The 27,624-nt window shown below is 45.6% G+C and overlaps 1 protein-coding gene across 11 annotated transcripts in view; it reads right to left on the bottom strand.

Moving 5' to 3' along the window:
* The window catches only part of DOCK7 (dedicator of cytokinesis 7), a 96,687-nt gene that overhangs the window by 7,689 nt on the left and 61,374 nt on the right, over positions 1-27,624 (bottom strand). Inside the window, exons 23-45 of one of the 11 annotated variants that reach the window (XR_005953895.1) lie at positions 24,961-25,050; positions 23,848-23,943; positions 23,612-23,752; positions 23,381-23,494; positions 22,109-22,279; positions 21,252-21,391; positions 17,638-17,807; positions 16,685-16,839; positions 15,880-16,062; positions 15,328-15,463; positions 14,232-14,328; positions 13,755-13,772; positions 11,850-11,946; positions 10,900-11,034; positions 10,132-10,284; positions 9,514-9,672; positions 9,146-9,246; positions 8,181-8,373; positions 7,456-7,599; positions 6,574-6,705; positions 5,979-5,993; positions 1,686-1,759; positions 708-842 (exon numbers count right to left, since the gene is read on the bottom strand). Coding sequence is in view for 10 of the 11 variants with exons in the window: in XM_041421258.1 (XP_041277192.1) it covers positions 708-833; positions 5,979-5,993; positions 6,574-6,705; positions 7,456-7,599; positions 8,181-8,373; positions 9,146-9,246; positions 9,514-9,672; positions 10,132-10,284; positions 10,900-11,034; positions 11,850-11,946; positions 13,755-13,772; positions 14,232-14,328; positions 15,328-15,463; positions 15,880-16,062; positions 16,685-16,839; positions 17,638-17,807; positions 21,252-21,391; positions 22,109-22,279; positions 23,381-23,494; positions 23,612-23,752; positions 23,848-23,943; positions 24,961-25,050 (2,766 nt within the window). In the remaining variant the exon portion in view is untranslated. Of the gene's footprint in view, positions 1-707; positions 843-1,685; positions 1,760-5,978; positions 5,994-6,573; positions 6,706-7,455; positions 7,600-8,180; positions 8,374-9,145; positions 9,247-9,513; positions 9,673-10,131; positions 10,285-10,899; positions 11,035-11,849; positions 11,947-13,752; positions 13,857-14,231; positions 14,329-15,327; positions 15,464-15,879; positions 16,063-16,684; positions 16,840-17,637; positions 17,808-18,709; positions 18,757-21,251; positions 21,392-22,108; positions 22,280-23,380; positions 23,495-23,611; positions 23,753-23,847; positions 23,944-24,960; positions 25,051-27,624 lie in introns of those variants that run through there. The other 10 variants (XM_041421258.1, XM_041421259.1, XM_041421260.1 and 7 more) reach the window with 10 other exon arrangements.

Here is a 27,624-nt window from a genome sequence, read left to right as displayed (position 1 = left end):
TCCAGGGGCAATGGGAAAAAACAAACCCTGGAAAGCAGGAGAGCCTTCCGACAGTGCCTGGTTCTGAAGAAGGCATTTGGGTTTGTTTTGTGTCTGTGTGCAACTAAAACACATCAGTTTGGGATCCACTGGTGCTGGAAATGATACTGTTTAAATTTTAATTAATGGTTTTAATTAACATTTAAATTAAATGTCTTAATCATAACCTATATATACATATTAATTATAAATACTGTGATATTCCTAAATTACTCTTAGCCAGCATTTAGCAACGTTGTCATAACCTACTTTTGTGGGAGCACAGCCTGGGAAAATTAATGAAGCTGTAGGTTTTGATAAACCAACTCTGCTGTGCTTCAATGAACAAAGCCTGGGAGAGAGAGATGGACTGTTGAGGCTGGATATCTGGAATGGAGAATTTATGGAGCACAAGGACATCTTGGAGAAACCAGAAGATAAAGAAGAGACTAACAAAGACTCCGTCTATGCCTTGGGAAGACCCTACTGGAGGAGAACGATAATGGAAACACCACAAATTTTCAGGGAGAGCCTCTGATCAGGGAATTCCTCTCCTCCCACAGAGGTGGCACCAGCAGGAGGGCAGGGGACACCAGCCCCAGCTCTCAGACACCCAAACTGCTTCTCTGAGGGGCTGCTCCTATGAAACAGCTGATGATGAAGTCAAACTTCCAGTGAAACCCTCTCACCTCCAGCCGATGGGAGATTTCAGCCAACTTGGTTATTGCAGGCTCCTTGTAAACAAACTCTTGCTCATCCAGGTCTCCAAACTTGGTTCCATAAAAACCAACTCGGAAGTAGGTGCCAAACATCCTCTTTCCATCCTAGGGATGGAGAAACAAGAGGTTATTTCAGGGTGGACACATGCACACCCTCAAGCACGGCTGCAGGCAGGCTCCTGAATTTATGCAAAAATGAAAAGAAATTAAAAACCAAGAGAAAAAAATTAGAAAGAAAGAAGGGAAAGAAAAAAAAAACACACCTGGAACTCAGCATGGATGCATTTAGCAGCAAACGCCACAATGGAATTATAAACTAACATGGAATTCTATGGATCAGTTACGACCATCAGCCCAACCCTGCAATGACTTCTCCCAACCCAGGAGGAGCCTGGAGGTGCCATCATGGAATTATGGAATGGTTTGGGTTGGAAGGGACCTCAAAGCCCATCCAACGACACCCCTGCCAAGGGCAGGGACATCTCCCACTGTCCCAGGGTGCTCCAAGCCCTGCCCACCTGGCCTGGGACATGTCCAGGGATCCAGGGGCAGCCACAACTTCTCTGGGAACTTGAGACTCGCCACCCTCACAGGGAACAATTCCTTCCCAATATCCCATCTAAATCTACTCTCTTTCAGCTTAAGAAGCATCAGGTATCTCTGAGAGGCAGCCAAAGGCAAATCCCTTTGTTGGGATCATTACCTGAGGCTCTCCAAAGCCTGTGCAGAGACCCTGCAGGGGTCAGACACCCCTGGAATCACCCAAAATCCACCCTCCAGGAATTGCAGGGTTGGGCCCAAGTCAATGTCCAGTTCACTCACACACACACACACAAGTGCTCTTGAACCAGCATTCCAGCTGGGAGGTGTTACACTCTCTAGGAACTGTCTAGGAGAGAGGGCCAAAGTCACTCCTGGTGAAAGCAGATGCAATCCTGTGCCATGTACCTGCTTCCAGGGGAGCCAGTGGTGAATTTGGCCCCGAAACGCAACAAAAGGAGAGAAACAAGAAAGATTTTTTGCTGGAAAGGCAACGGAGAAAATCTGATTAAGAGAGAGAGAGAGAAGAAAAATGCTTTAAAAATTAAACACACCTTGCTTGTGTTAAAGAACTCACGCTGCATGCACAAACCAGGGATGCCTTTCAGCAAGAAACTCCAAAATGTTCACCTTTACTCTCGTGACAAAATGTGATGCAGTAAAGGACACTCAGTGTCCCTGAGCTGGGTTAGGTTTTGGCTTCAAACAGCCCTTACAGGTGTCCTGGCTGCCAGATTTTATTTTAGTATTTGGCTATGGCAAAACTGATCTCTTGTGGTGATGGTGAACACGATCTATGGAAGGCAAAGAGGATAAATAAGCCAAACTAAAATTAAAAAAAACCCTTCAGGCAAACTCCAGACTGCAAAAACCACTGGCATGGCCACTGCCTTCCCCCGGCTGGAGGAAACTCTGGAGCATCCCCCTGGAGGTGCCTGAGGGCCAAAAACTTCCACTTCAGAGCAGAGCTCTGCCCTCCTGGAGGCACCTGGGGTGATTAGCAGAACTCATCCCAAAAAAGCAACACCTGGCTGTGCCCAGGCTCCCTGGACCCTGCTCTAGAGCCTTCCCTCAGGGAATCCTCCTGCAGAGAGGGGCTCTTCTCCAGCCCCACTGAAAGCCCCAGGGCTTTCAGCACAGCACAGGATCCCAGCAGCCCTCCCAGGGTGGGAACTCCAGGTGCAGAGCTGCTGCTGTTTCACTGGATGTTGCCATTTCCCTGGACTCCCTGTCTTTGTCCAGTGCCCATCCCTCTGGATCCATGCCGGATCGAGCTACTGAATCCTTTTTTCCTCATCACTACCTTTTCAAAGCCATAGTTTTGGGTAACATTATCCACACTGAAACCCCTCAATACTCAGCATTTCCAGCTTCCATCTCACTGTCACAGACAGAAGGCTCTGACTCCAGGGCTCCTTTCTCAAAGTCCTTCCCAAGGCAGCACCTGGGGGAAGGTGGGGTTGGAACCTGATCTCTTTAAGGTCCTTTCCAACCCAAACCATTCCATGACTCCATGTCTGACACATGGATCAGCTCCCCAGAGCCAGCATGAGGCTTGGCCATGCTCCATGGGCAAGTTTGTGGGATCCTGCCCCAACCCTGGCACTGGGTGGTTAAGGACACATTGATTTCTAATTAATGAGTTTTTTCCTTCCTCGTGGGCCAGGGGTTTCCAGGGTGGGAAGCATTTGCAGAACCAGATCCCTGCAAGTGAGTTTTTGCCATGGACACCCCCAGCCCCTTGTTACAGGCAGGGTAAAAATGATAAGGGAGGAAGAGAATGCTGTCTGTTGATGAGCAAAAAAATCACTGAGGAGTCCTGCTAGCATTTACTAAATGCATAAAATGAAATTTTTGGGGCACTGAGGAGCTCCAGGAGTGGCAGAGCTCCAGGGAAGCCTGCTGAGATTCCCTGTCCCTGTGTGAAGTCAGCTCCCAGTTCGTCCCCAGGCTGCTCTGGCTCTCCCTGGTAAATCCAGATGCTGAATCCCAGTTAAAGGGATCCCAGAGGCAGCAGTGAGGAGCACTGCCAGCCCCTGATGTGACTCATGCTGGGAATCTGTGCCTGGAGGAAAGGGAATGGGAGCACATCCCTTTGGGGGAACACTTCCAGACCACTCCAGGCTTCCCAGGAATATTCAGGAGCTGCCACTTCCCTGGAATCAGCTCCATGCCTGGCATTAGGGAGAGGGGATGGCTCTGTACTGGGATCTCAAACTCAGCCAACACCAAACCACTTCCCAGCCACAGCAGGGAAAACTGAACAAATAATTTAATGCTCCGTGGTCTTGTTTCTGGCAAAAGCTAAAAATGCAGATATGAGGGAAGAATTATTAAAAGCATTGTATCTCCTATTATTTTATCAAAAAATAATAGGATTTTGGGAGGAGAAGAGAATGAAGGTGAACACTGAATAGCCATCACACAACTGGCAGAGCAGGTAACAGCCACCATGACTTATGAAGGTTCATGATTTGTTATTATGCATGGTAAATACCTTTCCAAATTGCTGGGAATAAAGTTTTGGGGTTATCTCTTGCACGCACACAAAAAGCTTTGCCAACAAGATTTGGGGGGAAAAAAAGATAAATCAGATGCAATAGGGATCATTGCTTCCTCCACCAGGACAGCAGCAGCTGCCTGAAGGGTGCAGGAACAAAAGCAACTCTGACTTCAAAGTGCAGAATCCAACCCATCTTTACCAAACTCAGCACTGTTATTTTCCTGCTCAATTTTAACCCAAGGTCCTTTGCAGTGTTGCCAACTACTACAAGTCTTTCAATATTGATTTTTTGGGAAAGAATCAGCTCCTGGAGCCTTGTTATCCACTGGCAACTTCCCCATACACAGCTTTAAGAAGTTTTTAAATTCTTGTAGCAAGCATGAAAAGATTTTTACTTAATTTTCCTAACTGGAAAGCAAACAAATAGAATAAATTCAACATTTATTCCATGAATAAGCACACAAAGCCCATCAGCTGGTGTGTTTAAGGAGAGCTCAGGAATGCTCTGGTGCCAGACCCAGGACACTGCAATGCTTGTGGTTGGCAACACCACATTCCTTGTGCCATGAGTGGGGTGCTGCTGTTGGCATAGCTCTTTGCTAAAATGAAATTGGGGGTTCCACAGTGTAAAACAAACAAAAAAAAAAAAAACACCAAACCAAAACCAAAAAGGGGAGGTGGGGGAAAAGGGGCAGAGAAAGGGAAAAAAAATTCCACAAGTAGGAACTTACCACAACAGACAATAGTAAGAGTGGGGAGGAGGGTCAGCAACCAGGGCGATAGAGGAGAAAACAGAAAGTATTTAATTAGGGAAATTCCATAAAACAAACAAGCAGCAAATTGGCAGCAAATAAATTTTAAAATTAAAAAAAAAAATGGGAGCAAGCATCCATTAAAATATTTAAAATAAGGGGAGGGAAAAAAAGGGCAAAACATGCAACAAACCTGAAAGCTACAAAGCACAAAGGTCAGAAAAAGTGTGGCAATGAAGGAGCACGATGACAGACGAGAGCTGAACCCACGGTGTCTTTTACCATGCAGTAAAACATGACCAAGTGGTGTTAGAATCATAACCAATGGCAGGAGTCTCTCCAGGGGTCGATTTAGGGGCAGAATAATAAAACAGATGCTCACAGGCCTCGTTGGCTTGAACACATTAACATCATTTCCACACCTAGCACAGGTTCTCTGTTGGGCTGTGTCTGCCTGGACCTTCCATGGGGACAAGGGGATGACTTCCAGGGCCAGCCCTCAAGTGTCAGGGTTTATTTTAAGCTGCTCAATTTCCATTTTTTGCCAGGCTGGAATTGAAACTGACATTCAGACATCACCAGCCTCAATTATGTCCCACAACACCAAAGGTTTTTTTGCCTCAGCCTCGGTTCAGTAAATGTGTGGTGGAAACCTGGAGGGAGGTGGCCCAAAATGAGCTGCCTGATCCATAGAAAAGCAAAAATAAACTGGAAAGATGAAGCCTAAACAAAGAACATCATATTCACAGAGCTTTTTAGTGCTTTCTGAGACTTCTCCATGCTCATGCACCCACTGTGCCAAGTGGACCAGGGCTGGAGTCAAAGTGGCCCTGCAGATGAATCAATTTCTTTGTCCATTTTTAACCCAAAAGCGTGGTTCTCGTGGTGTGTGTTGCAGAACTGTGAGCACACAGCCTCCTCAAAAACACAGGCAGCAAAACCGGCCCCAGGTAACACAGCTGAGCCTTTTACTGCCAGATAAACCCCTACATAAATTGCTTGAGAACAAAAGGAAGCAGTTTCTCCCCTGAGATCAAAGGTGCACCTGCAGCAAACCAGATTTGTGTTTGGTACCTCTGAGCATTGGTGCTTAAATCGACCCCTGTGGGTGGGGTGAAAATATGGTATGGAGGGATGATTTTCTGTGTCAATGCTGATGGAAAGAAATATAAACAAATTATAAAAACAAACTAGTGATGATACAGTGGCTCATTCACCAAAGAACCTCATTAGTGGAACACGTCAGCATCCATGCACTACCTACAGCTGCTTATGAAGAAATTCCTACTACAACCATGGTTTATTGGGATTTCTTTGGTTAATGAATTGTTTTAAACAGCAGACAGCAACAGAAACACCCACAACTAGCACATGTGGGCAAGCGTTGGCGTGAGTCATCTGGAAACTCAATTAGTGTTCTTTGCTAACTAAGATGGAGTTACCTACCTCCCAGCCAGTACTCTGTGTGATAAAAAGTAAAAAGGGCATGTCACAGAAACCAAAAAAGAAGAGTTTCAAAGGCCAAAACATGACCAGCAATAAGCCTGCAATGGTTTCAATGGTTCTAAGTCATCATGCATCCAAAGCAGCCTCCTCTGGCCCAGCACAGCCAGGCCCTCACAGCCCTTAATTAAGCTGGTGGCTTTTGCACCATCCAAGTTTGGAAAGGTTCCTTCAATTCTTTAACCACCACATGAACAAACAAATAAACCCCCCAGCACTTCTGGATGTTACCTACCAGGCTAAAGGCAAGGTACAGTGGTTTTCCCAGCATGCAAAACACAGTTTAAAAGAACATCTGAAAGGGTAACCTGGAATTTTTAAGTCTTGGATAGTTCTGAAGTTACAACAGATCTTGGTTTGTGATGCTCTCTCGTATTAAATTCCAGAAAAAAAACCTGTTAATGATCCTTGTATTTACTGTGGATCATCATTTAACAGTTCTCCTGGAATCTGAGAATAATGTTTTTTCATTTTCCTTGCACTGAGCATTTGAAGTTTCTTCACAATTCACCCTGCAGCTGAAAATTCAAACCATTACCTGGTGAACAATCTTGCTGAATGCTTCCTGCAGTTTACCATGAATAGTAGACAACTTCTTGGCATCTCTGTTGGCTTCATGAATAGGAATAAGGACTTTGTAAACCTCATTAACTGCTTCATACATGCCAGCCTACAAAAATAAGGCTCATCAGATTGCTTCATCAATTCAACAGCCAGAATTAGACACACAGCATTTAAACGATAAAACTGCAAAATGAAAAGGTGGCTGAGACACCACTGTGGGATAACCACATCACTTCTTGAAATGTACCCAGAGATAAATGGAATAAAATCCTCAGTTACCCCTGAAATCAAGAGCCTGGTGCATTACATCATGCTGTCAGTAATTAGGATCATTAACATAACCAATCCTGGGATATTTTGGATGGACACAGGCACAAGAGCAAAACAAACTAAACAGGATCCTAAATATGGAAAAGCTCAAATGCACATTTCAGCTTTTTCTGTTCAGTACATCTTCAGCCTGACTTCTGCATCCACTTCTGGCACCCCAGGAGAGATGGACTTGGGAAGATCCCCAGGATCTCTCTCATGGAGTGGGGCCAGCCCATCGTGGGCAGCCACTGCACAGAGGGGCTGAGCAGGAATTCCAGGTTTTTGCTCTGGATTTATTGCTGCTTGTGCTTAAGCCCACTGAATGACACTTCATGTTTGTGTCTTGGGAATTAATTCACTCCTTTTCCTCGGTTTACTCCAGAGGGCAAACCAGCCTGTCTTGAACAATTAAAACTCCAATTGTTCTGTGCAAATTAAGCATTTACAATAGAATTATACACTCAGAGAGAAAACATTTTCCCTCCTACTGCCCAGCAGTGTGAGGTTGCTGGAGAAGGGAGGTAAAGAAATGAAAGTCTTCTACCATAGAGAAAGATGCTGCAGCCTGTTCCAGCAATCCCACCAGACCAGCTTCTGTAAAATACTTCCCAGAACAGATTCCTTCTTCATCTGGGGACACAACATCATCAGAAACTGCTGACTCTTCCAAAACATTGGAAGATATGTTCTGGGGAGATACAAGAGACAAAAATACATTTACTCAATTCAAACAACACTCAACACTTTCAATACTTTGAAAGGCAGCTGATTTGCAGTCAAATCCTGGACTTCCTATAGAGGTGGCTTTCTATTTTTGTAGAGTATATATATAAAATACAGCTTTCCATTTTTGTGGAGCATATACGTAAAATATGGCTTTCTATTTTTATAGAGTATATATGTAAAATATTGCCATTTTTGTAGTGTATATAAAAATATATCTATTTTTGTAGAATATATACGTAAAATACTGCCATATTTGTAGTGCATATATAAAATACATCTATTTTTGTAGAGCATCTGTATAAAATTCACACACTTCTCTTCTCACAGATCAGCACCTCATTCATGCAACAAACAGTGAGCATGGTTTGAGGATGTAGGCACAGAACTCCCAGCACATGGAAACATTTTGTAGCTCAGCAGTTTCAAAGCCCAGAAACCCCTTAGGGATGGTTTGAGGATGTAGGCACAGAACTCCCAGCACATGGAAACATTTTGTAGCTCAGCAGCAAAGCCCAGAAACCCCTTAGGAAGGATGATGCCCACCTGGAATGTCACACAGCCCACAGGCAGGTATTTCCTGTCCTCCAGCATGCTCAGGTACTCGGCCACCAGGGCTGCAGAGTGCACCAGGCACTGGGCAGACTCGGCGTGGTTGCTCCTCTCGGAATGCTTCCCTGCCATGTTCTGCAGCCACGTCAGCCGCAGGTCAGGGGAATTCTGGTAGCCCTTGGCAATCCTAAAGGGAGAGAAAACCTCTGTGCTTCCATGCCCTTTCCTTCTGAACCAGCACAGCCCTTCAGCATGGCTTTTTCACACTGTATTTAGTCACTTCTGCTTAAACACTAAAGCCCCTTGATGCTGTCTGGAAACCCCTGAGGCAAGAAGCTGCAGAGATGGGAAATCACCCTGAACTACAGATTTTTGAGCCAGTTAGTGGTGGGTGAGCAGTGGGTGATGCTGAAGCTCCTGACGAAAGCCCATGTTTCACCTGAGACTGGTGGCAATCTAAAGATGGAGGACAATCAGAGCACACCTGCCTGGCTCCCTGCAACAAAACCTCTGCTGACCACTAAGAAGCCCTCAGGGCTATTTGTGCAGACAGCACCATGAAATTTGGCACTTGGGAGCTTAACTTGGCTCCAGAATATCTTTTGCGTATGGACACCATTGTATGTACCACCAAAAAGCCTTTTGGGCAAGCAGGTGCTGGAAGACCCCCAAGCTTTCCCTGAAGCAAGCAGGGAGAGTTCCCTTCTCGGGTGGAAGATGAGATTCCAAGGGATGGCTGGGGAATGAAAACTACTTTTATCCAAGATAAGCTGCCTAAATGCCAAACAAAAGCTCTCAGCACCACATTCAAACACAACAGACAGGCCTGGATTGGTCTGTGAGCAGTGAGACCCAAAATTGCTCCACAAACCTGTCCTTTAAGTGCCCAAATGTGCAGCATCTGAGCCCTAACCCACGTGGAGCACTGACATCTCCTGTCCCTACAGTGCCAACTCTACCTGTACATCAGGTCAATCAGCATTTCTGGATCTTCCTGGTGCTCCTTCATTTTAACTGTGTCTGACAGGATCATATGGAGGTTGAACACTAAATCCTGGACCTGTGAAAAATAAGCTGTTGTAAAGAACTGGCAATGGGAATTGAGCTACACATTGTTATGTGAGGAACACGGTCACTCTGAATCTTTGTGAGTTTGCACCTTGTCAGAACTAATCAAAGACCTGAGTTTTATGTGATTAGATGATTAAAAAAACCAAAACCCAAACCCTTTCCAGGGAGTGCCTGCAAATTCCAGTTCTAGATGGAGGTTTAGGCACAGCCTGTTAATGAATTACATATTGCTTGTCTTGTGGTTTATGTCTTTTACCTGGTCAGGAAATGTTGTCTCCCTAAGTTCCAGATCTTCTTCAGCATATGTCAGAATAGTCTTGAGGGAACGTCGCAGAAACTCTTCATTGAAATTCTGGGATGTTCCCACCAGGGATGAGAGGGACATGGTCACCTGCATCTTCACTCTGGCAAAGTTCTGCAACAGAGATGTTGTTATGGTATTTCAGCTGCCTGGAGACAGTGCTTTGGTCATGGCACCCTCCTGACCTGACAGAAAAAAGAAAACTGAAGTTTTGCAAGAAAGGCTGTCTCAGAGCAGTGATTAGAATAAACCTGGTGCTGCCAAACTTCATCATCTGATGATTATTTAGTTCCAGAAAAAGGTTCTCCTGCAAAAATATTAATGTTGTCTCTTTGCACATGGTCTCCTCTCACACACCCTGAGCAGGATGATACTCTCATGAAACATCCTTGGTCCTGATTGGTTTTGGTTTGGTCAAGCCTAAAAACTGGAATCCCATTATCTTTGCTGTCAATCCCCTCACAGCCCCTGGCCCAGAACCAGGGTTTCCCCAGTTCTGTGGGTGACTGCACCCCCAGCCAGCAGCCCCAGCCCCGTTATCTGCAATAACCCAGTGAGAGCAGCAGGACTCACGTTCCCAATCTCGAAGTTCTGCCTCATCAGGAGGTACAGGGAGGCACTGGCGTGGGACCTGATGGTGCCAATGCTGCTGCTGCAGTGCCTCAGGAGCCTCAGGCACAGGTCTGCACACTGCTCTGTCTCCTCCTCAAACAGCAGCTCAGGGAACTGGAAAACAGCAGGGGAGGAATCAGTGCTTGGACAGGCAGGAATGAGCACTCAGACAAACAGGCAGCAGTGAGGGTGCACTGCAATGAGAGGGAGCCCAACCCCTCTCTTTTGAGGGGAATGATGCTCCTTTCAATCACTTTACAGTAAGGCAAAACCGGCAGCACCGGAAGGCAACTTATTTTACCTTCCCCTCCAACTTGCTCCTACATCTACACCCTCACACTGATTTACATCACTCCCAAAATCTCAGGCTTAAAACTCTGAGCTTCTCCCCACACACCTACAGAAACTGGGAAACAAATCCATGTAAAGTGAGATTTGTTCAGCTTAAACCCCACCTGTGCCTTGAGCTCCCCACTGAGCAGGTGCCTCTTCCCAACCAGTGCCAGCCAGCAGGAACTCACATCCCATCCAGGGTGTGTGAGCTGCACTTTTTGGTGCAGCCAAGCCCAAAATGCAGAAATGCAGGCACTGCCCATGAAAACCAGGCCAGGCTACGCTTCCTGAAAATTCATACTGCCCAAAATAATAATTGCTTGGGGAAGTGACCCCATACAAAGGAAGAAACAGCCTTCCTCCCTCAGTGGATTTAGGCCCCCACAGGGTATTCACCTTTGAGACCAAAGCTCTCTGTGTGGCAAAGCAGTGCTGGAGGTAAAGGGCACTTTGGTTGCAGGCCATGCTGTGCAGCAGCACTTTGAGCACCCCGCCGAGGATGCTCTCCTTGGACTCCGTCACAGACACGGTCTGCAAAGGGAAACCAAGACTCCATGAGAAAAAGGGAAACCAAGACTCCATGAGAAAAATGAACCTCCTGTGTGCCTGTCCATGTGGGAGAGAGCAAATAGCTCTGACCAAAAGCCCTTTGTATGGGGAAATTACTCACTTAGCTGGGCCTGCCAAAGAGCCCCGTTCTGAGGCAACCCCCAGGTGAGGAACACTTGATCCATGGATAAAGTGGCTCTTTTGGCCATGGATAAAGCAGGTGGAACTGGGGACACTTTGTCCCCAGTGAAGCTCTGACTTTTGGGGACATTGTTGTGCTAGAGGGAAAGCCCATACCTGGGCTCTAGCTGGGTTACTCAGGCACAAAGTACAATCCCTGGGATTCCTGGGTCTCTCTGCAGATCAGGAGGATTTGGGAAGCATGGTCCTGCCTGCTCCCAGTCTGTGCCCAGGTTCATCTGTACAGAAATCAGGGGACAAAGTGAGTACAGGTCCAGGAGGCTGACCTGGAATCCAGGGATTTGAGGCAGGCTTGGAAAGAACTGGAGGAAGCGCCTGGGATAGGGTAAGATTTGGGGATTTTTACAGTTCATTCCTGAGTAACTATTTCTCACACTACAAGGAAAGGAGAATCTTCAAATTCTCAATTTCAAGACTGAAGGAAGGTATTGCAACGTAAAACCAGATGGTTCCAGGCTGGGATTTGGGAGAGGCATCACCCCCTTCCTGCTGCAGCTGAACAGTTCTCCCAGCACTGAGGCAGTTTGGTTTAACAAAGTGCTGCCTGGCCAGGTGACTGTAATACCATTATATCTCCATTTTCTTATCAGCCTCACCTGCACAACTATCTCCAGAGTATCCAAAATTATCAGGTTGGCTTCTGTTGCAAGATTCCCATCGATGAGTGCTTCATGTTCTATCTCTGCCCTTGACCTGATCAGAGAAAACAAAGAAGTAAAATTACTTCCTGATTAAGGAACAGACCTACATATTTTCCAGTCAAAAATGTTCTCTCACTAGCAGGAGACTCCCAGTTACAGTTTGTATATTTATCACTGGACAACACCACAAAGATATTTCAATGCACCCCCTGAGAGGACAGGAAGGAAAACTCAGTTTTTTACAAGTACAGACTTACAGAGGCTTCACGTTCATCATGCTGGGAGAGCTCACACTGCTCTCTGACACTTCACTACTCTCCCAGGAACACAACAACAGTTTAGAAGCCCAGTCCAACTCCAATCTGGCTCAGCAGCATCGTTAGGCATGCGACAGCACAACCAGGAACAGGACATGTGGCTTTATGCTGTGGACACACGGTGGTGCTACACGAGCTGGGAAGCTGCACTCCCACTGGGAGCAGCACAGTGCAGCCTGCCAGGCTGCAATCTTATCTCTCCAAGCTACACTGTATTTAATCCTTGAAGCACAACTTCCTCTCTCTCAGTTGAAGGACGAGGTTTTGCTGTTCCATGCCAGGCACTCGATTTCCTGGAAAGCCCTGCAGAGTCCAGACACCCACTCACACCTGTGGCTCCAGGAACTTAACAGAACCAGCCCCTTCCAGTGGCACCGGCTGCACTGGGCAGAGATCCAGGGCTGTACTCAGAGCCCAGCCTTGGCCTGTCCTGCCACAGGTGCCATCTCTGACAGACTCATGCCAGGCCAAATCCCAGCAGGAGGGTGACCAAAATCCCAGAAAAAAAGACAGAAAGAGAGAGAAACTATTTGGCTCTTGGAGCTGTACTGCAGCAGCCCTTCCCTGCCACACTCCACATCCTCTGGGAGCTGGCTCACACCCCCAACGTCTCCAGGACAGGAAGTTTTGGGACCTGATCCTACATAAAATGATACCATCTGTATAAAAAGACAGCTGTGCAGAGCTCTTTAAGTGAAAAGTCTTGCTTATGGGGTTTCAAAGGGCCAGGCTCTACCTACACACACAAGACACAGCAGAGCCAGTCACAGCAAGCAAGGGTTAGAAAGCAGCTCTAGAGAGTTTTATCTAAGCAGCTCATTTTGTGAGGTGAGACACCATCCTTTGACCATCACAGCTGTTAAATATGTACTTGAGGTCCCTCTGGAAAGGACAGGACTCAGACCCAGTCTGGCAGTGAACTGCTGAGTCCTTCAGGCCAAATTCTGATCTGGTGTGACTCTGGAATTTATATCTACAGCACTTCACCAGCAGGGTGAAATACCCTGGTCATTTGGCTTTCCCAATGACTCAACAGGACTGGAGCCTTGGACAAAAAGCCACGACTTGTCATAAGGAGAAATTACATTTTTGTGTGGGACAAAGCAAGTAAAGGCTGTGAAGAATTGCTTTCTACTCCAGGAAGAGTCAATGTCTGCAAGGATAAAATTTGGCCTGATCTCCATCTGGGCTCTGAGGATCCCATTCCTCAGTTTCTTCAGAGCTTCACTTGGGCTGAGGTTCCTTCCCTAGGATAAGGAACAATTCTTTTGCTGGGAGGATGGAGACTGCAGGTTGCAATTTGAGGAGACAGAAAACGTGCACAGCAAAGCTCAAACACAACTCCTGAGCCCTCTGGATTAAACCACACCAAGAGAGGGAATTTTCAAGGAAATGGGTGTAATAAGCCAAAAGAGCTCATTCCAGTCAGTTGCACACACACACTGAGAAGTTCTGCCAAGCATCACAAACAAGGCTGTGATGATTGAGTCTGCAGATGTACAAAATGGCAATTTGTAAGAACTGCACACCAATGCTACAGTACCTGGCTGGTTTGTGGCTTCTAAAAGCACAGCACATGTGGAAAAACAATCAAAGTGATGGATTAGGACAGGAAAGGAAAGCGAGCTTTGAGAACTCCAGAATGCTTTTATGGAATAAAGGAAATATGACATGAGATATAAATGCTATCTGTGGAAACTCTTAATGGATCTTCCCTCTAAATTACAGCTTAGGGCAGGGTTTTAAGACAGTAATGGATTATATAAATCTCTTTAAATCTGATTTGGAAGTCTAAGGAAGCAAGGGACAGTGGAAAGGCAAAGAGTTGGGAGGGCAGCGTTGGAGTAAAAGCTATTTACTTTTTTTTTTTGCAATGCCAGCCCTATGCCAATGCCTCTGAGGGCTCAAACCTGCTGGCACAAGGGCTGAGTGGCTGCTGGCAGTGACCTTCTGTGGGGAGGGGGACCCTGCTCTCACAGGCCTGGCACAGGGGTAGAGCAGAAGGATAAGGCAGAGTTACTTGTCAAGCTTCTCGGTGTTCTGCCGCCAGTGAGTCATATCCTTTCTCCATCTCAGATTCTCTTGACTTCCAAAGGCACTCCCAGAAGGGCTCCTCTCTGCAGGGAAACAGCAAAACAACAGCAGTCAGCTGATGCTCACTTCAGCTGCACCAGCAGCAGCTCCAGATCTGCTCACAAGTGGCAGGTGGCAACAAAGATGATTTTCTAGAGCCTGAGGCTCTGTGGCACTCACCCAGGATGTTTACATGGCCCTAATTCTGTCACTGCTGAGTGGCATGAGACACAGAGAGGCAGCTGAGACACTGACTGATGAGAGGAGTCCCTTCCTTGGACTGCACAAGGAGCCTGAGTGTGCCAACCCTCAGCATTCCAACACTGCTGTCCTCGACTGGCACCCAGGAATGTTCTCAGGGTGGTGCCAAGACCCCCCTTTCCCAGCTCACAATCTTTTATGCTCATTACTGGGCGGGCAGGGAATTTCAAGTAAGAAAAGTAATCCAACCACATTAAGAAAAAAACAAGGTCCCATCTGTGAAGTGATTCCTTAATTATGGCTCTAAACTACTCATCCACCTTAGCCCACAAGGACAGGCTTGTGTGGCAGAGCAGGAGACAAAAACACAGCTCTGATTCTTGTCCTAGCCCTTGGGCCACACTTTGAATTTTGGGTGTTCATAAAAATTACTGGGTTTTACAAAAAGTAGGAATCATCAGAAGGTGCCTGTCAGCCCAGCTACAGCTACTTCAAGTCTCCTTAAGTCAGCAGAAATGCCCAGGCATTTTCAGAGCTGTCAGAGCAAGATCAGGCAGTTTGTTTTCCAGGACACTCTAGAAGATGCTACACTGGAAAAAACTAAGGCAAGAACACCCCATAAATGAGATGTGATCTCACTTAAAAAGGCAATCAAGCAGCAAATAAAGTGTCTTCAAATTAGGAAAGGTATAGAGATTTTGCAGACCCAGGCAAGGATGCTGCAAACAGCTTTCCTAGGGGCCTCTTTGTATCCCACACCACAGATAGGTGCAAATAATTGTTGGGGATGGGAGGAGCAGCTTTTGGAAAAAAGGGATGGCACAGAGGACTCCTTTACTTACCCAGCTGTCCTCTACTTCTTCGGACCATTTCCTGCCTTGCCCCTATGCTGCCCAAAATTGCTTCTTCAAGTTTGGCTCTCATGTCTTTTGACTTCTTAAATGTCAGACTGTTCATTCTTTCAAACACTTTCTTACCCTGCAAGTTCCAAACAAAACCATGAGGGAAGATTCTTTCAATTTGGGATATTTGCTAAGAGTTGACAACTCAAAATATATACAGACATGCAGTAAAAAAGGAATACAGATTAAGTTGGTAGGTAGATAAAACACTCAAATTCCAGCATTGCTACAGAAAACTCTCTTTTCAAAGTGACACTGCAGCAGTTTCAGATGAGGGGCAAGCAGCACAAACTGCTTGAGAAGTGGAACAAGGCACAGACACTCACATGGCTGGGAAGTAAACATGGGAAAAGCCTGGCCTTGGGATTGTGAATACAGGAAATACTTTGGAGAGAGCAGGAAATGCCTTTCTGCAGTCGTGTAAAGGATGGGAGCGTAAAGGTCCTCGGCAGGGCCCAGGAGGGACTCCAGGGGGTTCCAGCTTGGCAGTACCTTGTACTCAAAGCAGGAGACACAGAGGTAGAGCAGGTCCAGCAGGCGGTTGAGCTGCAGCACTGACAGGTCAGTGAACCACTTCTGCAGGACGCTCTCGTCCGCGTTCTTCAGCACCCACAGCAGGCAGATGAGGAGGCTGCGGCTGGACTCTGTTGAGAAGGTGGAGTGCTGCCTGCCACTCTGAAACACAGGTCAGGACAGGGCTTCACATCCCAATCACCACAGAGTGAGTTTTTTCCCTTGAGATAATTGTAATAACCTCAGCAGCTCAGGGGTTAAGCAGAGGGGCTGCATGTTATCTCATGCATCTATCAGTGTCTCACTGAGAGTGCACCTAAACCCCAGCAAAATGGGGTGGGGTTGTGGTCCTGGAGTAAAGGCAAGAGAAGGCAGAAATGGGAGGGTCTGCCTGCTGCCAGAATCAGGATTCCCTCTCTGTGCAGAGAACAGGGAAAATGGCCCCCCTTGTCTTCAGCTAGGTGGGATTTGCCTGGGGTAGATTTTGTTCTTAGGGCTTAAAGCTCAATGTAACTACTGCACTTCACAGAGCTTTTATAAGATTGTTTCTTTTTCAGGAAAGAGAATTCTCCTACTTTCTGAGGTTTGTTGATTCCTATCTCTCCCTGGCATTTTCTTGTGCCCCTCTGAAACACACACAGCATCATGCAAATGTGCTTTGTCCCCCTTGTTGCCACCCTGCACACCCAGCTACAAACTGAAGTGGGTCCCCCACAGAACCTGCTGAATATTTGCTGGTTGACACACATTGAGGGTCAAGAAATGGGGAGAGATGGATCTGTACCGAAGAAGGGAGTAGGAAACTGCTGGGCCTGGTGAGCTGGGGGACAGAAGTCCCTGCAATGGCCATGGCCACTGTCTGGCTGATCATGCTGCCACCCTCGCTCTCGTAATCGTCCACGGCAACACAGCTCGGCCTCCCCCGCTGGTTGTGGCTCTCTGCAGAGAAATACAGGACTTCAGTCAAGCCCCAAATCAAGGCTTCACCCCCCAGACTCCATCCACAGTGCTGGTCTCACTGAACTGGGAATGCAAACTAAAAATCATCCCACTCAAGGGGTCCTGCAAAGAACAGGACAATGATTTGAGGGCATGAAAGCAAAGAAAGCAATTCCCAAATTCAACCTACACAACCTCAGTACCTGAAACCCTCCTAACAACAGACCTTTTGTCTCTTTGAATACTCCAAATCCCTTCTTGCAGCTTTATTGTGTCATGAAACTCAGAGGATGTAGAGGAGAACTCTAAATTCCAAACTATTCCTGACTGGACCCCTACCCTGATTTGAAATAACTTCTTGCTGCTCTCTGGGACACTTTGCAAAGCACCCCTGAAAATGAACTGCTGATGGAGCACATGATAGGAGGAAGAGGCACTCTGCTGATCCTTTGGAATTAGAAACTCTGCTAATCCCTTGGTACAGTGTGAGGGGTGACTTTTTAATCAGGTCAGAGATATAGACAGAAGCTGGCTCTGCATTGACATCAGCCAGTGGGATGTAAACTAAAATGCACTGGTTTTTTTTTTTTATTTCATGCTAATAAGTGGGCAAATGCAACTTTTGAGTGCTAACAGGCACTGAAGGCACATTTTACAAGTGAAAACAAACACGAAAAAATGTCAAAATCACAACTCAGAAACAACTTCATCCGACAGCAAAGGCGTTCATAACTCAATTTCAGAACCCAAACACCCAAGTCTGGCGAGCAGACAGCCAAGGCAGAGAATATCAAATACCTGTGAAGTCATAGAGCTGAGGCACAGTTTCCATGATCACTCCAATCAGAGGTAGATACAGCATTGCCACCCGGGCCTTTACCTGGGGGTCAGCGTACCGCGGGTCCGAGTCGTGGCTGGACAGCAGGTTGTGTACCATGTTGATGACCTTCTTATGCAATCCAAATAATCTGTTAAAAGACAGTTGGGTCATGCACATTAGTTAATATCTTCAAAGCAAACTCTCTTTTGTAACTAAGGGGCTTCAAAAAGGGAAAAAAAAATCCCGTTTTTTATTTTTAATTTCACGCGAACTGCTGTTGCATGGGTTTTTTTGATCTCCCATGGATTTTACAGATGGTTGGATGGTTTTTCACTGTGCCTTGTAAAATGGGCAAAAATATCTCATGGAATGCACACCCAGTATAATGTGAACACTCTCATATATTCCATTAAAAACCCCCGAAGTCCCAGCTACTGCTATGCTGAAGCATTGAATCTACTAAAATCTCTTAGAAAAACTTAGAGAATATGGAAAACAGGGAAAGAAACTTGAGAGGACAGTGGGTTCAGTAAAACTATTCATTGCATTCTTTTTTTGTTTCTTTTTAACACCATTTACAGAGAGACAAACCCTCCCAAACCAGAACATTGTTTTAATCAAATGATCAGGAAGTTTCTGCTTCAGCTCCCCACCCTACCCCATGCAATTATTGAACCAAAACAGGAGACTACAGATCCAAAATTCTGAATAAAAAGTGGCAAAGACATGAAGGGATAGAAGGAAAAATGGCCAAAATGGCTTCTGTCATTATTAAGATGCAAACACTGGCAGAGCCCTTCTACAGAGCACCATGTGTGAGCCTCCTTGAAAACACAAAAATTCCCCTGAATCTCTCAAGGACTCTGCTCCTTTCAATCCCCTCAGCCACCACGCAGAGGCAAAACTCTCCCAGAGCAAATAGCAGGTTCTCTCTGCAGCTATTTGCTTCTGTAGGCAAACCAGCCAAGAAGACACTTTACCCCATGCATGAAGCAGCCAAGGAAGCTCAGACATTAGGCAGTAGCAAAACATAAGCTGCAATGTTCAGACCTGAGGTATTAAAACAAGTGCTGAATTTCAGGCAGTATCCATTTTACCTGAAAAGTAGAGGTGAGTTCTGGTTAAAAAAAGAGGCTTTGACTGGATTTTTGGGGGTTTGAAGTTGACTATAAGGCAGCAGTACAGCTTGGGAGGACATCAGCTACTGGAGCTGCAGGTCCTCCCTGTGGCTTTTAATCAAGCCATAATGAGATCCTACAATTGCTTGCTTGTGTAATTAGTCAGAGCTTTAACAACTAGGAAGGAAGTGCTTATTTAAGTGACTGGTTCCTTGAGATTAAGGATAAAGAAAAGTCTTTGTATTATTGTGAAGGAGTGGCACCTAAATCGTGTTTTTAAAAATTCCAAGGGAAACTATTCCACAGGCCATAAAACTGCAGATGAGGAAAACATCCAAGCAAGGCTGCATAATTCCAACCTAGGGATCCATAGATTTCTTTGTCACTTTCCCAGAGCTGGGTGGGCACTGTGGTGGATCAATCCCTGGTGGAGAGGAGGAAATGCAGCCCCCTGCTCTTCCTGCCTGATAAGGCAACGAATCGATCTCACCTCCCTCCCTCCCCTCCCTTATCTCAGCCCTGGCCTGGATTTCTGTCAACACACACCCACACTTGTGCAAAACCGACTCTGGCACTGAACTCTGAGGGCTCAATTCTGATTTTCTCACTTCTGGCCTGCACCCTCAGCCAGGATGGGCAGTGTGGGCACTGTGTGTGATGGCCAAAGCACCCCTGCAGTGTTTGCAGAGACAACTGTGCAGAGCCCAGATGCTGGGACTGTCACGTTCAGCTGGATCCCTTCCCCTGCACGCTTTGTTTATCCTGTTTTTCAGGCTGCAGGTGCTCTGCAGGGCTGCTCTGTACCCTGTCACTCTGTACCCTGCCACACTGAGGGATGCATCCAACACACACCTCCAGGCACCAGGGAGCTGACTCCTTTTCTGTCCAACTCAATCCAAAGAGTTCTTATAAAATGAGCTAAAACTAAACATATCATGTTAATGGAGCAAAAAGAGCAAGGACAGAACACATTTAAGGCTCTGGATCATCTATCAAGGCCTAAAGCAGGTCTCTGACAATAAGCAACCAGATGAACATCCCTTTCCACTCCTGCTGCAGGATAATGAACTGGGAACAATTCTGAGCTTTCTCCCCAGTGGTGGCCACAATATTTTATGGAAGGCAAGTGTGAAGTCTCTTCTGGTGATCATGTATGACTGTTAAAAGTCTTCACAGCAAGGGAAGAGCAGATCTGAACATTCTTGGTTTACTTTATCTGATAGATCTACCAGGAGAAATGCAGAGGGTTTGAACCTGAGAACTCAACAAACCTAAAACTCCAGGTTTTTCTGAAAAACAGTAAAAAGTAAATGCTTTACAGGTATACATCTGCCCTAAATTCAGGAGCTTGGACCAAAATGCATCTCCAGAGCTGAACTGGTACCAGGAGCCTTCTTCTGGCTAGACAAGGTTTGAGAGGAGTTGTCTCCCCAGGGGACACCAGCAAACTCCTCTGCAGAGACTACCATCCTGGGTCAGGCTTAAGGGCTTGGTAGGCAGGTAGAGAACAGAAAGTTTGTGAAGAAAAAGGGCAGACACACTCAGAGACAGGGCCTGATTTCTAAACAGTGAGCAGGATGCTCCTCTGGCACAAAAAGGATTTCTGCAGACAGCACATATGGGTAAAGATTTGCTGCTTTTTCCATTTCTGGCCAAACAAATGGGACTGCAGTGTGTTATGTATATATACAGGAAAATATTCCAGTTTATGGCATCACTTTCTTCTCCAAGAGGAAACAGAATGAATGTTTAACTCCAGAGACCTCTTGGCAAAGGGGCAGAATTAACCATGAATCATCAGCATTTGTCGACTCGGCTGATATTTCTGAGTCCACCTTCAGAAAAATGCCTGTGAGGGAACTCAGGACTGTGGAAGCAATCAATAATTTCCATTGCAACCCATTTTAAAGAGGCAAGGCAGAAGACAGCCCTAAATAACACAAGGAACAGACTGGATGTCAGGACCAGAGCAGAAAATTATTTGCTGCACAAGCCAGGCGAGTCACTGACAAACTCTGCATGCTTGACTCTATTTGTCTATTTGTGTAACCCACAGGGGCCTCATCAATGCATAATTTACAGTTAAAAAGAGCTGGGAGACCCACAGGCAAAATATATTGTAACATTTAAAACCACCAGCAAGAGAGGCTTCCTAAATGTTGGAAATTATTCTCCTGTTACATTTGAGAAAAGCTATTTTCCTTTCAGAGCTCCAGCAGTATCCCTGTGGCATCTGGGGGCTCCAGCAGGAACCTCTTCTCAGCTGGAAAAATGTGACTGAAATCAGGTTTACAGAGCCTGGGAGAAGGAAGAAACAGAAGGGGCAAGAAGAAAGAAGATTCTTAAATCGCTGTTTTCTTATCATAACTGACTAATTTATGTAAATTCTGGCCATGCCAGGACTTTCTTTGCATCCACTATCTGCTTGGAATTACAGAAAGCTCTCTGAAAAACAAAACTTTGTGAAGATTTACCCTTCTGCATCAGGATCTAGAATGACAGCCAGTTCTGTGAGCACCAGCCCGGCCAGGTAATGCTGCTGGCGGAAAGGCACAGACAACTCAAACATATTTGCAATCTTCTGGTCTTGGACATTTGTGGAGAACCCAGAACTCTGAAAAAATCAAGTTTCAGAAGCTGCATCATGAACAGAGTCAAAGCTTAGGAAATACTTAAGAAGCAGTTTTCAGAATTAAAGACAATGTTACACCTTTTCTCTTTTTTGTTGGGATCAAGGCACATCTACACTTAAATTCCATCCCAGCTCAGTAACCCTTCCATTAATTCTGTTTGTTGTTACTGTCTTCCCCTGTTATCAAAGTTAAACTAAATAACCTTTAAAAGTGGATTGGTTAAACTTTTAACTCAAGGATGCTCTTATCCAAGCTGAAGAAAGCTTTAATTTGATTTAGTTCATGTGATTTTGGAACTAATTAATCCACTTGAATGACACACTAATTCAAATTACTTTTCCTGAGCAGGCCAGGACTAAGCTGCAGGGAGCTCTGAAGTCACTTGTGTTGCCAGAAAAGGATAACACTGGACAAAGTATTTTCCTTTATAGCTTATTTGTGTCTGTCCAATACAACAGGGGACACCAAGTCCCTAAGGACAGTGTGTGGTCACTACCAGGAGAGGGATATGGGCACTCTTTCCTCAATAATAAAAGCTTAAAAGAAATCAGAACCTCTGTGGCAGGAAAAACTGATTTCTAACTAAACACTTCCAAAAATACTAGCAAGAGGGACTGAAGGTACAGTGATACAACTGCCTTCAGAGGATTTAATTCTCAGCTCTGAGCTCAACTTGTATTTCCCAAATTTCTCAGTACCTGGGAAGTGGCTGAAGACACGGATGGTGATGGAGATGCAGGTGGTGTGAGCAAGCTGCAGGGTAAATTCAAGGTGACATAGTGCTCGTGGCTGCAAATGATGCGCAGGAAGTCCAGCTTCAGAGAGGCCAGGTTGCTTGGATTTGTTAAGGAATACACCTTTGCAGACACCTGGAAAATCCAGGCCACAGCATTGCAGTCAGCACCAAAAGAGAGTGTAACTGCAAGGTGAGCCCCCCTGCCCACCTCTGCTCCCCAAAATCACTCCCAAAGCAAGAACTGGAGAGCTTGGTGTCATTAAATGGTCACACCCACGCCCACAGCACTTTTTTTGTGCCAGAAATGCAGTTCCTGATGTGCAGGAGCCACACACATCCTAGACATGTCTCTCAATACAAGATCTATACACCAGTAGTATTCAAATAACCAAATGAAGAACTGTGGGCTTCAGTTGTTGGGGGCTTGGAACAAGATGATCTTTAAGGTCCTTTCCAACCCAAACCATTCTTTGTTTCTGTAATTCCCACATCCTATTGATTTCAGCAGGTTGGAGAACCATAGTGTGATGCACTAACAGCTCCAAGATGCAGGTTGTTTTTTATGCATATATCTTTTATATATAAAAATATAATTAATGACACATGATATATATAATATACAGTAGGCACCTTAAAATCTTAAATGCTCTTGCTGTTCTTCTGCCCCTTGCAGAGAATTTTCTAGACTCTACAGGGAAAATGAGTCTAAGCTTAGTCCCACTTCTCACTGATCCCTTGTTATCTCTTCTGTACACTGTGTCAGAATGGATGTTTGTAGTCAAACAAAACTTTGTGGTCCAGGGTGATTTCCTTGTCACACTGCAAAAGAGGTACCCTCCTTGTGGGGAAGGACACCTTGCATGCCCCAAAGGATGGAAGAGGAGCTCAGTGATGAATATGATCATCCAGGGTCACCGTGTCCTTAAGAGACCATGACAGTCTGTGCTCCCTCACAGAACCTCCCACTAATTTTTGATTCAATTACTCTGAATATGATGAGCAGAGGGAATAATTCTCCCTCCCTGCTGCCTGCCCATTCACTCCAGGGAGTGACTCCTAATTAACAGTTAAGAGAGTAATCAGAGAGGCGTAAACCCTAAATCACCTCTGAGAATGCCCTGCTCTAAGAAGACCGGAGCAGCGGAACTCTGTGTCCGTGTTTTGCTGTCTGTCCAGACAAATATAACAGGTTCTGCCACGGTTCAGTTAAGCCACAATGTTTATCTGCATTCACCTGTTTGTAGCAGGTCTTAATAAGAGCAAAAACAAATCCTCTGTCCATGATGGACAACAAATCATTGAGGAAAAACGCGAGACTGGTGTTGAGCCGCTCCACCATCTCCGTGTCCTGGAGAGAAGGAAGAGAAAACCAGAAAACAGATGAAGAACCCTGTGTGTTTTCAAGCAAAAAAGAGGCAGGAGGGCTGGTGGCTGAGCTGGGCTCAGTGTAATTGTTTGCCATCACCTTCTGGAAGCGGGAGACTATATCACCAGCGATTGTGCTGACCAGTGCAGACACGTCATCCATGAAGCGCTCCGGGAAACGATTCTTCCTCGGCGCATCCAGTTTGTCAGCAAAATACAGATGATGCACCATGCTCTTCACCTATGGGGATATAAATTACAGCAGAGCCACTTGCAGCTGTTGCTGGTTCTGTTGGAGAGCAGGGGCTGGGAGACATCAGGGAGGTGTTTGCTCACCATCAGCTCGAAGAAGAACCAGGCCTGCTGCAGGGCCGCCTCCCGCACGCTCCCGCTGCACACAACCCACTGCAGGGCCAGCTCCTCGTGGAAAAGCTACAGAGTCAAAGCCAGAGTCAGCCCGAGCCTCCAGAGCAGCTCCCAACACAGCCCCCATGAGAAATGTCAGCACGGTCCGTGGCAAGTATGGCAAACAATGAGTTAAGCAAACTAAATAACTGAGGACATGGCAGCAGTGGTGGCATCCCATAAAGAAATCCCCAGCTAACAATGAGGGATGAGGTTATGACATGTGATGTGAGAAACGTTTCACAGCATCTCGCTCCAGGATTGAATCTCAAGTGTCAAAAGAATTTTCCGCCCGCCCCCAAGAAATAATAATTTTAAAAAAGGTTGGTGCTCAAATTAGTTTAGTTTAAAAAGTCTACCTTTCTGCCTGGTCTGATTTTCGCAGGAAAAAGGAGTAAAAAGTGGACATATAAAATGATTTGTACAAAGATGTATATTTACTGTGAGAAAGGACTTAAAACAGTAAGAAAGAAACACGGGGCTCAAACAGCTCTTGGATTTCTTTTCTCGGAAAAGATCAACCCACAGACTGACAGTGCCAGTGGCCACATTTTCTTTACACAAAAGCTCTGGCATTTTGCCTTTCTGACATTGTTTACAAGGTTCTCATTTCCTGTAAGGGAGTTCACTTTCAAAGTGACTCCCATTCCCTTTCTGGAGTCTCTCTGGATTAACACCTGGATAAGCGAGCTCAGCACACCGAGCCATCCAACACATTTTCATTTTGCACACAAAATGCATCATTTACGTGTCTAGACAGTGCTATTCATATTTTTTGAAAGCCAGTAATAAACTGGCCCCAAACACTATGGCCATTAAATCAGACAAGCAACTCCTGATCATTTAATTCTTCCCAATTCAGCTCCAAATACTTCACATTCCCTACAGCCTGGATATTCAGAGGTGTTAAGCACCAGCAGTTCCTAATGATCTCGGGGAGGAAAAAAATAATCAGGCTATAAATAAAAGAATAAATTGCATCACGTTTTCAGAATGACTTGACCTCCCTGCCCCACAATATCAATTGTCTCCACTGAAATCTACCTTTTTGGTTGGTAATCGTCCTGTTAATGTTTGTAAGAAACTTGACGTCTCAGTGTGCGAAGACATACGATTACAACTTCGATCCGTAGCCTACGGAGTGGAGATGAATGAATGATGACAGGACATTAAAGTTTGCCGTGGATGGGTTTTGCAGCTCAAGGACAACGAACGTTTACAAAAATACTCTTCCAACTGTAGGGTTTTTACAGCTTTTTAAGCGTTCTCAAACTCTTAGGCATTTACGGATTGGGTCTAAACAAAACGACAGCAATTCTGATTGGTTTTAAGACATACAGGTTATTAAAAGAACTGCATGTTCTGATGCACAAAGACAACGCTGCAAAGCATGAAACTTTTCCATCGTTGCATTTTATCAACATGCACAGGTAATATCTGGAATTTCAGCCCATACCTCTCAATCTACCAGAGGCCAAGCGTGGGGGGATGTACCCACAGCCACGCTGCTGCTGCTGCCATCAAGGGGAAAATCACTCAAGTTCTGCTTCTGATGGAAATGATTTGCCACGAGAGCAAATCCAAGTGAACTTGGACTAAATATTTTGGGAAGGCTGATAAACTGGGAAGGAGGAGCAGTTGAGAGGTACGTTCAAGGCATCCATGCAGTGGAGAGCAGCAGGCAACGGGGGCTAAATAAACTCTTCCTGACTGAAGCTGCTGTAAAGTTTTCATACTTTGCAACACAGAACAATACAATTGTCCCTGGCAGATCACTGCCTCCAGCATTCAAATTGACATGTTTTAAGAGAGAATTTCATATGTGGCAATCAATTTGGGTTCACAATACTCCACTCAAACAAGTCATGAAGGATTACTGGATGATGAGTACTAAATGCTTGATGAGAATGGCAAAATGGTTCACGACATCGAAAGGAATGGCAAACATGAACAAAACTATGAAGCTGTGATTAATGTTCCCACTTAGAAATGTGCTCCACCTGAAGCTGAAACTAGTGTGAGAGAAAGAGAAAAAAAAGAAAACAAAAGCAGTCACAGCATTTACATTTCACAGACCAGCAACCACTGAAATGAAAGGAGGGGACACGTTCACGCGATCAGAGGTTTTTCATGCAGTTGTGGGCAGGGGGAGGGAATGAGAATTTATAAAATCAAACTGAAAAGTCTTCAAATAAACAGTTACAGAACAAAAAAAAAGAAACCATCAAAACTGGAAAATGCACTGAAAGGAAGATATTCTACAGGAAAACATCAGGGAAAACAAAGGCAGAAAAACCTCAACCGAAGACACCACCTGTGTTGACTCTGCACTTGGGCTGGGGTTGGATCCCCATGGGGCTGCTTTTGGACCACCAGTGTTTACCCAGGAATTGGAGCGGTCCAAGCCCTGGGCATGTGACAGAAAGCAGTTGGGAAAGGAAAGAAATATTACATGTTGCATGCCATACAGTAGTCAAAGTTCAGTCCTTACAAGTAATCAAAGTGGGTACACTGCAAACACATCAGCACTCAGAACCTGAGTTCTCAGGTGCCTGATTACACATTGAGTCCAGAGGATTATTTTATATCTCACATACATACAGAACATTAATCCTGTCAACAGCTCTGGTCTGGCCTGTCCTGTCTGGAATGCTTGACATTCAAAAACTCTTCTCCTCCTGAAAAATCCTGCTTGTCCTTTGCTCAGTTTAAACCCATTCCCGTGGAGCCAGGTGAGATTTACACTGTGACAGAGGAAAACTGGTGCTGAGATGTGAGGATGCTCTCTAAGGTTTCCAGCACTTCAGGGCAGCCTGGAGTTCATAAGCTCTATAGTTCTTACAGAAATGCTGAGAAACTGAAGAGGCTGACTGTCAATCCTCACAGGGTTCCCTGCCTATGGAATAAAAGCCCAGCACTGCTGGCAGAATAACCTGTGGACAGGATTTCACATGGACACTTGGGCATTTCCCCTGGGCACTGTGGCAAAGGGAGGAAAGAGCACATACCTTTTCTGGAACCAACCTGTTTTCCAAGCAAAACATTTGAAAAACCATCCTGCTTTTCAAAAGCTCAATCTAGCCTGTACTCCAAATTCTACTGCAATGGATCACTCTGGCAAAATCACTGTGGAACCTTCCTCTGTCTGCTCTCTTCTCCTTGAGACACTCAAGAAGGAAAAATTCAAACTTGTGCTGCTCCCAAATCAGGAACATTCAGGGGGATGGAGTGGACTTCCCTGGGTCCCAGGAAGGAGCTCTGACAGACACAATTCCTTATAAATACTACACATAGATTTTGACAACCCTCACCTGAGTGAGAGCTTCCATCCTCATTTCTGTGCCAACTCAGGGCTTTTTCCCAATACACAAAGCAAAGGTGGAGCCCATTTCATCCCAGTGATCAGCATCAGCTGCAAAGTCCACCAAGCCAAATCATCTACTTCTCTCAGCAAACTAAAATCCACCTCAAGGTTGAACCTGGCGTGAGAGCTGTAACCTGGGATTCAAACCATTAATCCACCGAGCTCCTCCAGGCAGAGCTCAGCAGTGCTGTAATTTTGCTTAAGATGTCCAATAAAAAAAATACTGAACACATAAGGCGAGTGTTTTAATCTCAATTACTTTTTGGCAGGAATAAATCAAAGACCTGTGCCCTGCTCAGCCCCATAAACATGCTTTATTTTGCTCACAGTGATTTAAAGTCGAA

Source organism: Onychostruthus taczanowskii, unplaced genomic scaffold (genome assembly GCF_017590055.1).
Source record: "Onychostruthus taczanowskii isolate IOZ18803 unplaced genomic scaffold, ASM1759005v1 scaffold7, whole genome shotgun sequence".
NCBI lineage: Eukaryota > Metazoa > Chordata > Aves > Passeriformes > Passeridae > Onychostruthus > Onychostruthus taczanowskii.
Note: the sequence above shows the minus strand (reverse complement) of the source record. Positions and strands in the feature narration are given on the sequence as shown.